Raw genomic sequence first — 18,662 nt, 5'->3', positions numbered from 1 at the left:
ATGATTATTATTGTTATTATTATTATTAAAGTTGATTACTTAAAATGTAAACATCTTTCAGCATGCTGTTGAGGGAATCCTTTTCAGTGACGTTACTCTCGACTGTGTATGATATATCACGCTAACGGATTGTAGCACCTTCTAAATCATGCAGTGCACTTAGTTGTTAGGTGTATGTAAATATTCCAACTTACTTGGCTAAGTTCCAAGCGTCGTTGATAATCTGCGCCCGATTTATTGGGTCTATCATCTGAAAAACGAAAATATACAACTTTGTTTAAGCAGATATCAACATGATTTATATTAAATCCACGTGACAAATTTATATCTTCAAAAAACATATGTTTAATACCCACGTGGTACTACGTGCGCAAGGAAACATAACCTGGCACGTGTGTCATAACACTAGGAAAGAATTTGATTGGCCGATATGCATACTTCTACCCTTCTCGTACTACTTTGATTTGATTTGAATTTGCATTTGAATTTGAATTCGAATTTGAATTCGATTCAGTTTGATTTGATTTGATTTGATTTGATTTGGTTGGTTGGCCGGCTAGTTTGTTGACTAGTTGATTCGAGAGATATTATGTCCTGCAAATGGATCAGGGATACATACATGTATAAAAGATAGTGTTATCAATACGATAAGTCAATCTGACTGATTTCACAAGTCAACAAATATAAAAAGAAAGCATCCAGCAGAGATACCCACTTGCTCAAACATCTTTGACTAACGTCCACCGCCCCCTCCCACCAGCACCCAAAGAAAAGCAGGAGGTACAAGTTATCATATCTGTAAATGCTTTAGTAAAGGAACAGTGCCTGCACATCATTTGACACTATATGTTAAACGGGGCAGTTCACTCTGGCGTTGTATTCCTACGCGAATTCCATTTGTGATGATTCTCATACACATTGATAATTTTAAGATGACATAACATGACACAGAGAGGATTACCGTGTGTTACCGTTTAGACATTATCATATTAAGAATGGAAGAAACGTTCAACTTTATGGATAACAACTTCTGGTTTATTGCAAAAACGAGGTTTCGATGTAGATTCTTACTTTTTCTTACTTACTCAACAACTTCTCGAATGCGAATCAAACAGATAGTAGGAATGTGTCAAATTACCTTATGGTTTGATGACAAAGTGCTGATGATGTTATTCCAGTTCTTGGTGTCGTAGTTGACCCTGAAGAAACCACACTCCTGAATATTCACTAGGATCCATCCACCGTTCGGCACATCCACGTTCAGCTCCACTTCAAAACACGACCATTATAATGTAAGTGAGTGAGTGGGTTTCGGTTAAGGCCGCTTATTTCAGTTATACCACGACGTGATGCAAGTCTAAGACGTTTACCACTGGAGTGAAATCCATAACTAGAAAGCTGAAGTACATAGACATGTAGTCATGGCAACTGGTGGGGTTTCACTGGTATACCTCTGAGACCAAAATAAATGCGGCCCAAACTAACTCATTCACCAACCACCAGAACTAAACAAACTCACCCGCCAACCAACCAACAAAACTATTCACTCACTCGCCATCAGAACCACTCATTCGCCAACAGAACCACTCACTCACCAACAGAACCACTCATTCGCCAACAGAACCGCTCACTCACCAACGGAACCACTCACTCGCCAATAGAACCACTCACTCGCCACAGAACAACTCACTCGCCAACAGAACCACTCACTCACTTACAGAACCACTCACTCACTCACCAACAGAATCACTCATTCGCCAACAGAACCACTAACTCGCCAACAGAAACACTCACTCACAAACAGAACAACTCACTCATTCGCCAACAGAAACACTCATTCGCCAACAGAACCACCCACTCACTCACTGACGCAATAGGCTCTCAATGGTAGTTTCTCAACAACTCACGACTGTCCTCGCTGTACTTGAAATAGTGGACATCAGAGGGCGCGCTGGTAAACTTGACGTTATCGCTTGTTGTGTAAGTGATAGGAATTGTCCACTTGTACCTTAGAGGGAAACTTCAAAATATTACCCACTGGGGCACGGATATAGGTGAAGATATATTGATCATTATACATCTTCCAGCTGCTTGGCAACTTCGTTACAATGGGTTTTTTTATTGTTTGCCAAAAGGTCCACAGCAAAGTGACGCAATATGATGTAAATAACGAATGAAAACATCCATTTGAAAGCCATCCTCTTCATGACGGCAAAAGTACATCAAAATTAAAACAGATTGCACCAACCAAGGCCAACCCTTCTCTACATGCGCCAGGACCTATTTCAATCAGCATCCCCATGTTGAGTCGATGGTGTCTGTCCCATATATAGAGTATGGTACGCAATATCATCGCTGCAGTTAATTTATAATGGATCGCATTTGCGAACGCTTACTAACCTATTTAGTATGTCATATCAAAATGTTTCTTGTTTTTTGTTCAAATTCTATAACACATCAATAAGAATTGACTTATGCTGATTTTTTCCCCCGAGTTCGGTAAAGAAAGTCGTCGTCATGAGCGACTAAAGGGCGGGCAACTCCATAGTATCGCGGTATCGCCATTTTGTGGTCTGATACATGTTGATTGCGTGGTTTACATCACTTCTTGTTTTGGATTATGGATAATCAATATGCATACGGCCTAGGTTGCGTCAAGGAACATCTTCCAACCAAATGGGTTCTTTTCTAACCAATTTCGAATGGAGGTAGGGGTAAGTCCACTTCGAAAAGTTAAGTTATCATAGAAAAGTTAACGTATATACTTACGAGTAGCCGTGGCATACAGCAACGAGGCCTGTATTCGATCAAGTGATGAAATATCGTGCTTAGATTTGCATAAGGTAACAGTCGACAGGGGTATGGATGACGAGATTTAACGATACCGCGAAATTATAGAGCCCGCGGTAATATAGAGTCAATCGATAGCATGTGATGGGTATTACTTGTACAAGGAATGCTCAGTTAGCCATATCAATTTATAGGTTAAACATATCGTACCCATATTTTCCAGCATCCTGGTCGGGATTTTCCCCACCCGAAGACAGAAATCGTTCCTGTGTTAGAGTTACCGTTCCTGATCCTACAGTAACATGGACGACAGGGTAGTTCATCTGAGTTACCCAGGAGTCCATGATTTCCGTCATGTCCAGATCTACTGAGTTGGCCTGGGCTTCTTGAAGAGATGACGAAACAGTAATAATAACAACAACAATCTACATGTGATGTCATCACACATACATCTAGGAAAATGTTAAGCACAACCTCTACCAGTTTTATCTCTAACGTGTACATTTGAGATGACCTCGTTTGGACATTGTCTAAGAAATCATCGATACATCCTGAGTATTTGGTCATATTTATTTTCTGTTATTCCAGTTATATGTCTGTAAATAATTACGTTTGGGCCAGAATATCTACTGATTGACACCATAGGCATCGATCTACGGAACTTGGATATGATGACATACACCAAGAAAGTCAGCGAGGCTGACCGCGAGAACCCGTTACGACAAACGAACAGTGTCTTCAGTGTGACGCGCGAACGCTTTAACCACGAAGTTGCGCCACCACTCTCACCAAGCTGAAGCATTAGAAATCGTGATGAACTAAATGATTTGTGTAAATGATACTTATCTCTGTCAAGGCCTTCCACAGGTCGTTGTGTTCAGCATTACCAAAGGCATTTGTTGCAAGGTAGCGCTGATAAGACACAAATGTATCGAATTAACAAAGTAATGTCATGCAAGGAAGCGTGCAGGTAAGGGATTGATGGTTTGATACTGTCTTTCAAAAAACTGATTTTGTCTCATGTATGTCTTGAATAGAATAGAATATTCTGTCTCTGACAAAGCTCCCAGGCCGTATTTCATAGCGTTTACGTTAGAACAAAGCCACACATTGTTTGGAGTACCTGTGAACCTATGAATAGTACATGTAATTGTTATGGCTGTCAACAGAAGATTAACTAATCTTTTAAATTTTCGAATGCATTATTGTCAAAGTTTAATTGACTCTATTTTTGTACAATCTTGATTTCTATGCTTGACCAACCCATGTTACATAAAGCATGTTATACAATACCCTAGAGAGGAAAGTTATTACATTAATTACATAAGTGCTTTAAAGCCAGATAAAATTAGCCTTTACAAAAAGCAGCATGGTTTGATCAAAGTCGTGTCCTACACTTTCACAATTGGCCAACTTTTATCAGTTTAACTCACGTTCAATCCTTTAATAAACAAGTCCTGCCCCATCACGAGGTGCATCATACGCACGATAGCGGCGCCCTTAAGAACAAAAATAGTATTTGTTAGTTTTCCTACACCTGGGCATAATAATAAAAATAACAACAATAATAATAATTTTGTTGATGGATCTGTACTGCTTGACGGTACGGATATGAGTGTCAACCAAGCAAAGTACCATATCAAGTCGGCCCAGACTTTTAAAGGAGAGGCTATCTGAACGACCAATGCATCGAATTTATGTCCAATGTGTTGAGAAGATCAGCAATCCTGCAGAGTCCTTTGCTTGGATGAAGTCGTCTGGCCTGAAAAGTGAAACAGAAGGCTTTCTGTTTGCTGCTCAGGACCAGTCACTTCCCAGTGTGATTTTGCATCAAAATGTAAAAATGAAATGTAGATTATGCAATGAATTTAATGGGACTGTCCACCACATTGTCTGTGGATGCCCAGCTTTGGCACAAACAAGTATCTTGAGCGACATGCTGACGTCGCTCGATCCTTTTATTACCGTCTTCGCCACGCTTGTGGTTCTGACTCAGAGGTCCATCCATGGTACGACCCAGAATATATAGAGGGCGTCATGGAAAACGATAAATACAAAATTCTTTGGAATGGGCTTGTACATGGCCTCAGACCTTTCCAGGCCAACAAACCTGTTCGTGTTCTTTTTGATAAATCCAATGAAATTATTTATAGTTACTTTCTGTCCCTTTTGACACTAATGCCATTGACAAGATTGAGGAAAAACATGGCTAATCTGCAGACCTCGCTTTTGAAATGTCACGTTTGCATCCCAAGTACCAAGTTGTCCGACTCCCCATTGTTCCCGGTACCTTAGGTTTGGTACCTTAGGTTCGAATGTGTTGCCAGGAATGCAGCCCTTTTGACAATCGGGGTAATGCAGAAGGCTGCAGTGTGGGGGAAATATTCTATGAACAGTTCTGGCAGGGTTTGACAAGGCAGCGCTTCCTGGGAGAAGTCCCTTTCACTGTCTGGGCTGTGAGTAGAGAGGGCAAGGGCCCTAAGCTGATGATGAGCCTAACCAACCTGACTGTGCCAGGATCACCCAAACCCTCTTTGCTGCATTAATTTATCATCATCAGCATCATCAGCATCATCATCATCAGCATCATCATCATCATCATCATCATCATCATCATCATCGTCATCATCATCATAATTGGCCCACGATCAATCATTCCAGACGCCATATTATTTGGGCTTTCTGTCAACCGGGAGGGCTCGATCACATGACCCTGTGACCCCATGTACATGTAGCACATACCTTAGAGTATGTGACACTGTCAAATATAGAGCTGATATCTCCCGGTGACATGACGTCAGCAGTGAGGGGATGCGATGACGTCAGACTGTCGGATGACATCACACCGTGAGTGCTTGCAGCAACATTGATGTCCAGCTGAAACAAAACAACTGATACTGACCTTCCCCTCCTGGTTGTGTATGTCTACAGCGTGCCTTAGGTCTTAGGCGAACATTATAACACATGCTTGCAAAATACCAAAAGTAATATACCATCTAAACAAAAGCAGGTACGTATACAGAACTTTAAGTTTTTAATTTATATGTCATGCCATATTGTGTTTAATGGTCATAAACTAATTTAATTGTCCTTTACATGCGACAAAATACGATTAAGAGGCTTGGCACATCCTCGGTTATTCAATATGATCAGATGCTGCTTTGCTTATTTGTTGCTGAATTAATGTGGTATTATAATTTTCATTACTGCATGTCTATGGTTATTAAATTTGTATTTCTGAAATGATATGGTGTTTTTCTTTTTTAGAGTCCGATCCAGATACAGACCACCTCTATAATCTCCATTAACCTACCATCTTCCAGCTTGGGTAGATCTCTGCAACTATGTGGTAGTCAAGAAAGGATGCAAATCCTTCGTTTAACCACAACCAGCTCCACCACTTTGGCGACACCAGGTTACCGAACCACTGATCACAGAAAGGTAGACGTTTGTACACAATACTAATACTAATACTTACAAGAATAATAACAATACCGGTGAGTATATAGTTATAGGAAAATGGAAGAAGAGGAGAATAAGAAGGAAAAGAAGGTGAAGAGGGAAGAAGAGGAGGGAAGAAGGAGAACAAAAGGAGGAAGCTGATGAGAAGAGTGCAAAGAAGGAAGAAGAGAGGAGATGAAGAAAGAAAAGAAGGCAAAGAAGAGAGGAGCAGGTGAAGGAGGAGAAGAAAGAGGAGAAGAAGGCAAAGAAGGCAAAGAAGGAAGAAGAGAAGGAAGAAGAGAGGAGCAGATGAAGGGTGAAGGAGAAGGCAAAGAAGGAAGAAGAGCAGAGCAGATTAAGGAGGAGAAGAAAAAGAAGAAGAAGGAGAAGAAGTCAAAGAAGGAAGAAGAGAGGAGCAGATTAAGGAGGAGCAGCAGGAAGAGCAGAAGAAGAAGGAGCTGACGAAGAAGTGGAAGGAGGAGGAGAGAAAGAACAGAAGCAAATTAAGAAGACGAAGAAGGAGGAGGAAGAAGAAGGAGGAGCAACATATTTGTTATCCCTAAATTTGATGATCAGGGCGATATCATTGGAAAGACTTCTGCCCGTATTAAGGGGTGTTTTTATTGTATCTATGCATTTAATAACACCTGACACATCAGTTATGTTTTATGACAGACAAAGGTGACAAGACAATACTATCGTTAAAGTTTCCTGCACACCAAAATGAGAATCATACCATATGTGAAATCTCGTGGGCGATGACCTCCGCTATCCAGTTCTCATCAGAGGCTGAGGAGACCCCAGGTTCATAGAGTAGAGCTTCCCTGTAGGGGATGAGACCCCAACTCTCCGTAGCTCCAGCCACGAAGTCGGGGATGACGATGTTGTCTATTATGTAGATTTCGGTAGGATTTTATGTATTTGTTGTTTAAAGACGCACAAAGCAATATTGCAACTATATGACGTCAACTTATTAATCATAGGGTCTGTGCCAGAAAAAAACAAAGTGACTGAAATCATCAGCAAAGACACGCCATCAAGAAAGTCCAAATAATGTGGGTCACTACTTTAGTACTTACAACAAGCATGTGTTTGGTACTGACAAACCTAGAAACATAATCAGGGGTTTCGCACCTCTGAACATCGAAATGCCGGGCTCCTCTTGCCTCCTAACAACATACATGTATGTGTCCCTGTATAATGATTGATGGTGAGTAGCCAAGTTGTGAATGCGTTGGCTCTTGACGCCGATGACCCGGACTCGATTGGCCCCTGTTGCAGTATTGGGATCATGCTAAGGTATTGTTACAAGATGCGTAAAATCTCACTCACTCACTCACTCACTCACTCACTCACTCACTCACTCACCCACTCACCCACTCACCCACTCACCCACTCACCCACTCACTCACTCACTCACTCACTCACCCAGTCACTCACTCACTCACTCACTCCAAATGAATTTTGGGTGCTCAGCAGTGTTCGAAATAAGCATATTATGTGTAATGTTGAAGCTAACCAACCCAGTTTATCGTACACATAGGCAGGCTGGAAGTACTCGGATAATCTGTTAAACATCTTGATCCCATGCATCTGAGCCTTGTCTGCATATTGAATCTTCTTGGGCATCGCAAAGGTCCGATACTGAAAGTAGCAGTGTGTCATGTACAAGCAAATCAAGACGCCTTAAACTGGGAGTGTCTGTCATGTACAAGCAAATCAAGACGCCCTGAACTGGGAGTGTCTATCATGTACAAGCAAGTCAAGACGCCCTAAACTGGAAGTTTCTATCATGTACAATCAAGTCAAGGCGCCCTAAACTGGGAGCGTCTATCATGTACAAGCAAGTCAAGACGCCATAAACTTGGAGTGTCTATCGTGTACAAGCAAGTCAAGGCGCCCTGAACTGGGAGTGTCTGTCATGTACAAGCAAGTCAAGATGCCCTAAACTGGGACTGTCTATCATGTACAAGCAAGTCAAGGCGCCCTGAACTGGGAGTGTCTATCATGTACAAGCAAGTCAAGACGCCCTAAACTGGGAATGTCTGTCATGTACAAGCAAGTCAAGACGCCCTGAACAGGGAGTGTCTATCATGTACAAGCAAGTCAAGATGCCCTAAACTGGGAGTGTCTATCATGTACAAGCAAGTCAAGGCGCCCTGAACTGGGAGTGTCTATCATGTACAAGCAAGTCAAGACGCCCTAAACTGGGAATGTCTGTCATGTACAAGCAAGTCAAGGCGCCCTGAACAGGGAGTGTCTATCATGTACAATCAAGTCAAGACGCCCTAAACTGGGAGCGTCTATCATGTACAAGCAAGTCAAGGCGCCCTAAAATTGGAGTGTCTATCATGTACATTCAAGTCAAGACGCCCTGAACTGGGAGTGTCTATCATGTACAAGCAAGTCAAGGCGCCCTAAAATTGGAGTGTCTATCATGTACAATCAAGTCAAGGCGCCCCGAACAGGGAGTGTCTATCATGTACAATCAAGTCAAGGCGCCCTAAACTGGGAGTGTCTATCATGTACAATCAAGTCAAGACGCCCTGAACTGGGAGTGTCTATCATGTACAATCAAGTCAAGATGCCCTAAACTGGGAGTGTCTATCATGTACAAGCAAGTCAAGGCGCCCTGAACTGGGAGTGTCTATCATGTACAAGCAAGTCAAGACGCCCTAAACTGGGAATGTCTGTCATGTACAAGCAAGTCAAGGCGCCCTGAACAGGGAGTGTCTATCATGTACAATCAAGTCAAGACGCCCTAAACTGGGAGCGTCTATCATGTACAAGCAAGTCAAGGCGCCCTAAAATTGGAGTGTCTATCATGTACATTCAAGTCAAGACGGCCTAAACTGGGAGTGTCTATCATGTACAAGCAAGTCAAGGCGCCCTAAAATTGGAGTGTCTATCATGTACAATCAAGTCAAGGCGCCCCGAACAGGGAGTGTCTATCATGTACAATCAAGTCAAGGCGCCCTAAACTGGGAGTGTCTATCATGTACAATCAAGTCAAGACGCCCTGAACTGGGAGTGTCTATCATGTACAATCAAGTCAAGACGCCCTAAACTGGGAGTGTCTATCACGTACAAGCAAGTCAAGGCGCCCTAAACTGGGACTGTCTATCATGTACAAGCAAGTCAAGGCGCCCTGAACTGGGAGTGTCTATCATGTACAAGCAAGTCAAGACGCCATAAACTGGGAGTGTCTGTCATGTACAATCAAGTCAAGGCGCCCTAAACTGGGAGTGTCTATTATGTACAATCAAGTCAAGGCGCCCTAAACTGGGAGTGTCTATCATGTACAAGCAAGTCAAGACGCCCTAAACTGGGTGTGTCTATCATGTACAATCAAGTCAAGGCGCCCTGAACAGGGAGTGTCGATCATGTACAAGCAAGTGAAAACGCCCTAAACAGGGAGTGTCTATCATGTACAATCAAGTCAAGACGCCCTAAACTGGGAGTGTCTATCATGTACAAGCAAGTCAAGACGCCCTAAACTGGGAGTGTCTGTCATGTGCAATCAAGTCAAGTCGCCCTAAACTGGGAGTGTCTATCGTGTACAAGCAAGTCAAGACGCCCTAAACTGGGAGTGTCTATCATGTACAATCAAGTCAAGACGCCCTAAACTGGGAGTGTCTATCATGTACAAGCAATTCAAGACGCCCTAAACTGGGAGTGTCTATCGTGTACAAGCAAGTCAAGAAGCCCTAAACTGGGAGTGTCTATCCTATACAAGCAAGTCAAGACGCCCTGAACTGGGACTGTCTATCATGTACAAGCAAGTCAAGACGCCCTTAACTGGGAGTGTCTATTATGTACAATCAAGTCAAGGCGCCCTGAACTGGGAGTGTCTATCATGTACAAGCAAGTCAAGACCCCTTAATCTGGGAGTGTCTATCATGTACAATCAAGTCAAGGCGCCCTGAACAGGGAGTGTCTATCATGTACAATCAAGTCAAGGCGCCCTAAACTGGGAGTGTCTATCATGTACAATCAAGTCAAGGCGCCCTGAACTTGGACTGTCTATCATGTACAATCAAGTCAAGACGCCCTAAACTGGGAGTGTCTATTATATACCATCAAGTCAAGGCGCCCTGAACTGGGAGTGTCTATCATGTACAATCAAGTCAAGGCGCCTTAAACTGGGAGTGTCTATCATGTACAAGCAAGTCAAGACGCCCTAAACAGGGAGTGTCTATCATGTACAATCAAGTCAAGACGCCCTGAACAGGGAGTGTCGATCATGTACAAGCAAGTGAAAACGCCCTAAACAGGGAGTGTCTATCATGTACAATCAAGTCAAGACGCCCTAAACTGGGAGTGTCTATCATGTACAAGCAAGTCAAGACGCCCTAAACTGGGAGTGTCTGTCATGTGCAATCAAGTCAAGTCGCCCTAAACTGGGAGTGTCTATCGTGTACAAGCAAGTCAAGACGCCCTAAACTGGGAGTGTCTATCATGTACAATCAAGTCAAGACGCCCTAAACTGGGAGTGTCTATCATGTACAAGCAATTCAAGACGCCCTAAACTGGGAGTGTCTATCGTGTACAAGCAAGTCAAGAAGCCCTAAACTGGGAGTGTCTATCCTATACAAGCAAGTCAAGACGCCCTGAACTGGGACTGTCTATCATGTACAAGCAAGTCAAGACGCCCTTAACTGGGAGTGTCTATTATGTACAATCAAGTCAAGGCGCCCTGAACTGGGAGTGTCTATCATGTACAAGCAAGTCAAGACGCCTTAATCTGGGAGTGTCTATCATGTACAATCAAGTCAAGGCGCCCTGAACAGGGAGTGTCTATCATGTACAATCAAGTCAAGGCGCCCTAAACTGGGAGTGTCTATCATGTACAATCAAGTCAAGGCGCCCTGAACTTGGACTGTCTATCATGTACAATCAAGTCAAGACGCCCTAAACTGGGATTGTCTATTATATACCATCAAGTCAAGGCGCCCTGAACTGGGAGTGTCTATCATGTACAATCAAGTCAAGGCGCCTTAAACTGGGAGTGTCTATCATGTACAAGCAAGTCAAGACGCCCTAAACAGGGAGTGTCTATCATGTACAATCAAGTCAAGACGCCCTAAACTGGGAGTGTCTATCATGTACAAGCAAGTCAAGACGCCCTGAACTGGGAGTGTCTATCATGTACAATCAAGTCAAGACGCCCTGAACAGGGAGTGTCTATCATGTACAAGCAAGTCAAGACGCCCTAAACTGGGAGCGTCTATCATGTACAAGCAAGTCAAGACACCCTAAACTGGAAGTTTCTATCATGTACAATCAAGTCAAGGCGCCCTGAACTGGGAGCGTCTATCATGTACAAGCAAGTCAAGACGCCCTAAACTGGGTGTGTCTATCATGTACAATCAAGTCAAGGCGCCCTGAACAGGGAGTGTCTATCATGTACAAGCAAGTGAAGACGCCCTAAACTGGGAGTGTCTATCATGGACAATCAAGTCAAGGCGCCCTGAACTGGGAGTGTCTATCATGTACAAGCAAGTGAAGACGCCCTAAACTCGGAGTGTCTATCATGTACAATCAAGTCAAGACGCCCTAAACTGGGAGCGTCTATCATGTACAAGCAAGTCAAGACGCCTTAAACTGGGAGTGTCTGTCATGTGCAATCAAGTCAAGTCGCCCTAAACTGGGAGTGTCTATCATGTACAAGCAAGTCAAGACGCCCTAAACTGGGAGTGTCTATCATGTACAATCAAGTCAAGACGCCCTAAACTGGGAGTGTCTATCGTGTACAAGCAAGTCAAGACGCCCTAAACTGGGAGTGTCTATCGTGTACAAGCAAGTCAAGAAGCCCTAAACTGGGAGTGTCTATCCTATACAAGCAAGTCAAGACGCCCTGAACTGGGAGCGTCTATCATGTACAAGCAAGTCAAGACGCCCTAAACTGGGAGTGTCTATTATGTACAATCAAGTCAAGGCGCCCTGAACGGGGAGTGTCTATCATGTACAAGCAAGTCAAGACGCCTTAATCTGGGAGTGTCTATCATGTACAATCAAGTCAAGGCGCCCTGAACAGGGAGTGTCTATCATGTACAATCAAGTCAAGACGCCCTAAACTGGGAGTGTCTATCATGTACAATCAAGTCAAGGCGCCCTGAACTTGGACTGTCTATCATGTACAATCAAGTCAAGACGCCCTAAACTGGGAGTGTCTATTATATACCATCAAGTCAAGGCGCCCTGAACTGGGAGTGTCTATCATGTACAATCAAGTCAAGGCGCCTTAAACTGGGAGTGTCTATCATGTACAAGCAAGTCAAGACGCCCTAAACTGGGAGTGTCTATCAAGTACAAGCAAGTCAAGGCGCCCTGAACTTGGAGTGTCTGTCATGTGCAAGCAAGTCAAGAAGCCCTAAACTGGGAGTGTCTATCCTATACAAGCAAGTCAAGGCGCCCTGAACTTGGAGTGTATAAACATACGACCTTATTTATGGCCATAAGAGAGTAGAAGTCGCTGTAATTCACAACTTGTCCACATATCATATCGACTGTTTACACGTCATGTGAATTTCGGATATAAGAAATGAATCAATGTTTACACCACTGAGTGGCATTTCTTATGATACTCATATTGTACTCATCCGTCACATTCACTGATTATGCATTAACACAACATATTGCATCAGTGAGTATGAGTGTTGGTTTTCACGCCATGCATCTGCGATACCCCACGGAGTTTCACCTCCATCAATTTACCTAGGTGAGGTGAGGTGAGGTGAGGTGAGGTGAGGTGAGGTGAAATGGGGTTTAACGTCGCGTCCAAGATTATTGCACTTATATAGCGACGTGCATGTACGTGTGTGTGTTTGTGTGGCTGCTTGTACTAGTCCAGACTGATGCCGATTTATAGTGCTAGCTCACTGAGATACCATGCCGCAGTTTAACATGAATACCCCACTCAGACACAGTATACTGACTCCGAGCCGACCAGTCCTTGGTTTAGCCCCTTAATGCCGAGGGCCAGACTAGGTAACAACAAGTACCATCGTTTAACGTCTTTTGGTATGACGTGGTCGGGGATCGAGCCCCGGACCTTCCGCTCTCCGCGCGGACGCTCTACTACTAGACCAAGGAGGCGGTCGATACCCCGCGGAGTTTCACCTCCATTAATTTATGACATATACCATGCATTCGTCGCCAAACCGGAAATGACGTCACCACAACTGAGCCCAGCATTTCTAACGCTAATGAGCGAAATTTGATTTGACGGCCATTCTTAGTTTGTTCATAAGATCGACGATTGTATACTTTGAGATGAATATGCATTCTTTTTATCAAATTCATCCAATATAGTACATGCAGGTTGACGATGTATTTTGAGTGAGAGAGTTGCATCTTTGGTTTCACTTTTATCAGTTTCACCGAAGTGGTAAACGTCTGAGACCTGCATCACTTCGGGGTTTCCTCCCAGGTTAAGCTGACACGCCGCGATATAACTGGAATACTGTTCAAAGCGGCGTTAAACCCAACTCACTCACTCACTCACTCACACAGTTATATCACAGCGTGTCAGCTTATTCTTTGAAGAAAGTCCGAAGATAAGTAGATCGTAAAGACGAAACTAACGGGTATGGTGCTGACCATTATTATGGTGAATCTGAGATTCGAACTCACAAATAGCAAATTCTTGAATGATCAGGTAGCAAAATTTTGCACTGAGAATTGCGGCGCCTTAGACGACAGAGTCAGTTTGTATAGGTGAGTAAATGAGTATGACTTTGGTCTGTACCAAACAGTCCAGTGGTTGATATCATGAGCATCGATCCATGCAATTGGGATACGATGACATGCATCAACCAAGTCAGCGAGCCTGACCACCCGATCTGTTACTCGCCTCTTACGACAAGCACAGTCGCCTTTTACGGCAAGCATGGGTTGCTGAAGATCTATTCTACCCCGGATCTTCACGCGTCCTCAGTGTGTATAAGTTATGTTAGCTTTGCTGTGAGGATAAGAATTATAAATTTTGTTTTGGCACTGACTCGCCAAGATTCACAAAAGGAGCATTTAGTGATGCTTACAGTAACACCGCTTGCAATATCTTCCAAGTACTCGTAGTCGCATACGATGAACGCTAGGAGGTACGTTGACATCATCACCGTCCTCTCAAATGTCTCTGCAACCATCCCGTTACTGCAACACAAGAACGGAGTTTCCTTTTTTTCAGAAAAATGCTGATGATAGTTTCATTTGAAATTGAGATCGTCCCACTTCTCAAAAAATAACGAACAGAAATAATTTACCTCAAACACAAAAATCTTAAAATAATAGTAAGGTAACAAAAAAATCTTATTCAATTTTCTCTTTGTTTTTCCTTACCTAGCCGGTTCAGTCTTGAGGCGTGGGGCGTTGGAGAGGGCTGTGTAATTCCTACCCCCTCCCTCCCTTCTCAGCAGGGTGATATCAAACTGGGCTTTCAGTGCAGGCTCGTCAAAGCAGGGAAACGCCTTCCTTGCGTGTGGAGCCTCGAACTTGGTTGTCGCCAGGTAGCTGAACAACGGAGGAAATTCAGCAGTCAACACCACCAACGTCAATACGATAAAATAGTTTGTGGAATATTGTGAAATCGTTATGAAGAAATTATGATCTAATTATTCCACGTCTATTGAATAGAAACACATTATACGATATTAGATATACGAGATGACATGATATGATATACTATACGATTCGATATATGACGGATGATTTATGCTAAGATAAGACACGATGGTGTATGGGAAATGATACGATGCGGTATCCTTGTGATATGATGTATGATAGATAACATGATATATGATACGGAAAATATGATATATGACTGAGAATAGGTTGTGATACCATAAGAAATTTGAGAAGAGCTATGATTCAATACGATATGCTAGGATACGACGGGAAATGATACAATACTATTTGGTATGAGTATATGTGATACGATACGGCATGATATATGATATATAACAACGCCATGACATGAAATAATCTAATATTATAGATAAAAGATATGATATGATATGATATGATATGATATGATATGATATGATATGATATGATATATGATATGATATGGTATGATACGAAAAGTCACGACATCAGGGATCTCATCTGACATGATACGATACGATACGATACGCATTAGCTATCATATAATGATTCGATATGACGATACGATGAACTTACACTGTCTGACCATTCTCATCATACTGGGCAAAGTAAAGTCCAGTTCCTGAGTCGGACAACGGTGCCCCGAAACTGATGTCAATCTGGTAGAGGTGCCCCACAACCAGCCGTTGCGCCAGGTGCAGTGTATAAAACTCCCGCACCGCTTCATAGGATGAACCGGCCACGCCCACTAGAGACGATGTGTTCCCATCCCACACTCGGAGGCTTGAATTATCGATATTTAGCGAAGGGTGGGCATGGAATGTTATAGTCATAGAAGCGTCTTCGGCAACTGTGTCTATTTTCACATTTCCTTGAAAATCAAAGTTGTCTTTGTTTTCGCCATATATGTTTGGATAGAGAACAAGGGTGTAGAGATACGGTCGGGTGGATATAGGGAGGCGGTAGTTCAGAGGAGTGTCTGTCGACGCTGGTGTAGATGGAGGAGTTGATGCTGGGGAGTCATCGGAGCACACATCACCTGGAACAGCAGGTGTTTTTGAAAGAGGCATATTTCAGTTTCAGTGTTAGGGAAGCCGGAAGTCAGGTCTCAGGTGTTTAATTAGGACAGATCACAGGTTTCTGGGACTTCTAAGGGGCGCAACTCTGCAACTCTCTCTCACACATACACACGCTTGTCAAGGAAGTCCGTGCACTGATGTTGATTGTCAAAGTAGGTAATACATATATCATAAACTTGCGTTTTGCACATAATAACACACCATTAATGTAGTCATATATTAAAAACAATCTGCTGCTCGTAGTACAAGTATGAAACTTTATAAATCCTAATGATTTAATCTGATTTACCAGGCTGGTGAGAATTAAACAATTTACTATGATGACATATGTGAAATCATTTAGTTTGCCAATATTATTTTGCATTTAAGTAGCATCAAATATACTATTCATGTTTGTAATACATTTGGTTGCAGCAGTTGAACAGTATTTCAGTCATAAATTGTTTGATAGGCATTACTTAGAAGTTGACGGATGACAAGGTAGACACAATTTTATGGATAACAGTATTAAAGATATCCATAAAATTGTGTCTACCTTGTATTTCAGTCATATCATATCGTGTCCTTTTGATGTGAGAGAAAAACACGAAGTTCAGGTTGGACTGGTCTACCATTGTGAACCAAAGAACGCGGATTACAAAGTGGACGAAGTTCGCGGGTAACAATATCTTTAAGACACTATTATAGCGACGTGTCGGTATAGATACTTACACCTTTATCAAGCAAAAGAAAAACAAAACAAAACAAACAAACAAAAAAACAGAATCAGGGCTAATCTGGGGTTAGAACTAACGATCGTCGGTTTCTGAGGGCAGCTCTACACGGCACATTTCGGCGTCTTAGAATTAACACATCTTGTACTCACATATTTTCTCTCCCGCGCCCTTCTTTGTCATGTCAATACACATCTGTGTCATGGCCTCGGGGGTGCTGATCTCGGGGGTGTTGTCACACCGACACACCAATCCCTGACTCCCAGCAAAGTGGACAACTACCCCCACTCCCACGGACAGTGCCACCAGCAGCATCAGCAGAATGAAGCCATGGATGGTGGAGACATAAAACCCTGTTTGTCGTTGTGAGCGGACTGCAGATTCTTCAGTGATGGGCACGGTGGAGTCTGACATGGCGGCAGATTCACGTACCTTGTCTGGAGACCCGGTGAAAGACACCAGTGGGATCTTGTCCGTGCATCTGGCAGTCAGTATTTATAGTAGCGCCAGGTATGATGTGTCTGTGTACAATTGGACGGGAGATACAAATCAACAAACCAGGGCATGGATACATAGAGGTTATCACGCGAGTGTGTTTGGGGATGGTAAATATCCTGCATTAGGAATAAACACTATGTATTAAGCTCGCCAAGGCTCGCTAAATACAATGTTTATTCCTAATGCAGGATATTTCCCATCCCCAAACACACTATGCATTTAGCTCGCCAAGGCTCGCTAAATACAATGTTTATTCCTAATACAGGATATTTACCATCCCCAAACACACAAGCGGGATAACCTCTTTATCATTCTTTAATTCTGTGCTTTAAAATCGCTTTCCCTCTCTCAGAAACATTACCGAAACATTGCGAGTTTTCCTGGAATGCGCGCATTATTATTTATTACGTCACAGGGTAAGTGATGTGTCAGTCGGACAGTGACAGTAGCCAATATAGTTCCAACTGAAATCTGTTACTTATACAGTGGCGAAGCAACATATACGCAAAACAACAGTTGTTTTTAAGTGCCTTTCGCGGCAATCCATCGGTCTATCCGCTAGAGTAACTGCCCTTTGTCAAAGGGAAGCTACTCTAACCCAAGTCTATGAGACGTCACAGCCACGGTCAGACGTTGTTGACAGTCGGTCTGTCTTGTCATAACGTTAAGAAGTGTAGTCAGATATGCACACAGCGACAAAACGAAACAAGGTAACAATTCAAACATATTTCGGCCAAATCCAACTATTTTGATTTGTGGAGAAGGTTTCAAGCCGCAGAAGTCTACAAGCGGAGATATGGCTACTGATCCCGCTTTGCTAGGCCTCTTGCCCTCGCAAAATTGTTTCGAAATTTATATCTCCAAAGTTGCAAAAACTTAAATGCCTTAGCTACGTCACAGTTAGACACATTTAGACACGTCAGTATATTAGACTGTTCTTTTGATAATGATAGTAATTATCCCTGTAGTTTATCCAGATTCCGAATGGTTAATTCTGACTCGATCGCCGAATGACGAGGGCGACGCCATGTTTGTTTATAAACAGTGAAAGTAGTGACTTGACTTTTGATATTTGCATCTCTATCCGCATATGACTCGACCCCAACGGATATCGTTTTTATCCGTTGGCTTTATCCTGCCGAGAAACCTACCCATTATATGATAAACAACAATATATCAGGTAGTGATAGATATATGTAAACAAACGGCTTCACACCGTGTTGGGCAGCTAAGTGGTTTAAACGTTCTCTTATCTCGCGGAGTGCCCGAGTTTGACTCCCCAGATGAATATAATGCATACAGCCCTTTCCTGGTGTCCCCGATGTGATATTGCTGTATTTTTGGTAAATCGGTCATGCATACCCACTAACTCATTTTGCACACGTCAATAATGTCAAAGAAGGCAAATTACCACGCAGAGGAACAGAAACATATGCTATATGGGAAGTGAGTATGTGAGTATGTTTGTACGCCGCTTTTAGCAATATTCCAGCAATATCGCGACGGGGGACACTAGAAATGGGCTTCACACATTGTA

At 42.8% G+C, this 18,662-nt stretch overlaps 1 protein-coding gene across 1 annotated transcript in view; it reads right to left on the bottom strand.

The window, feature by feature from the left end:
* LOC124131280 (aminopeptidase Ey-like) overlaps positions 1-17,041 on the bottom strand; it is a 28,633-nt gene extending 11,592 nt beyond the window's left edge. The window contains exons 1-14 of the mRNA XM_046494452.2: positions 16,780-17,041; positions 15,412-15,874; positions 14,572-14,742; positions 14,274-14,385; positions 7,755-7,875; positions 6,968-7,119; positions 6,104-6,217; positions 5,533-5,667; positions 4,224-4,289; positions 3,637-3,702; positions 3,001-3,176; positions 1,908-2,008; positions 1,139-1,269; positions 195-250 (exon numbers count right to left, since the gene is read on the bottom strand). Of these exons, the coding sequence (XP_046350408.2) occupies positions 195-250; positions 1,139-1,269; positions 1,908-2,008; positions 3,001-3,176; positions 3,637-3,702; positions 4,224-4,289; positions 5,533-5,667; positions 6,104-6,217; positions 6,968-7,119; positions 7,755-7,875; positions 14,274-14,385; positions 14,572-14,742; positions 15,412-15,874; positions 16,780-17,041 (2,126 nt within the window). The remainder of the gene's footprint in view (positions 1-194; positions 251-1,138; positions 1,270-1,907; positions 2,009-3,000; positions 3,177-3,636; positions 3,703-4,223; positions 4,290-5,532; positions 5,668-6,103; positions 6,218-6,967; positions 7,120-7,754; positions 7,876-14,273; positions 14,386-14,571; positions 14,743-15,411; positions 15,875-16,779) is intronic.
* Positions 17,042-18,662: the final 1,621 nt, after the last annotated feature.

This window comes from Haliotis rufescens, unplaced genomic scaffold (genome assembly GCF_023055435.1).
Source record: "Haliotis rufescens isolate VD_foot unplaced genomic scaffold, xgHalRufe1.0.p SCAF_14, whole genome shotgun sequence".
Classification (NCBI taxonomy): Eukaryota; Metazoa; Mollusca; class Gastropoda; order Lepetellida; family Haliotidae; genus Haliotis; species Haliotis rufescens.
The sequence above is the reverse complement of the archived record's forward strand: the minus strand, read 5'-3'. Positions and strand labels throughout refer to the sequence as shown.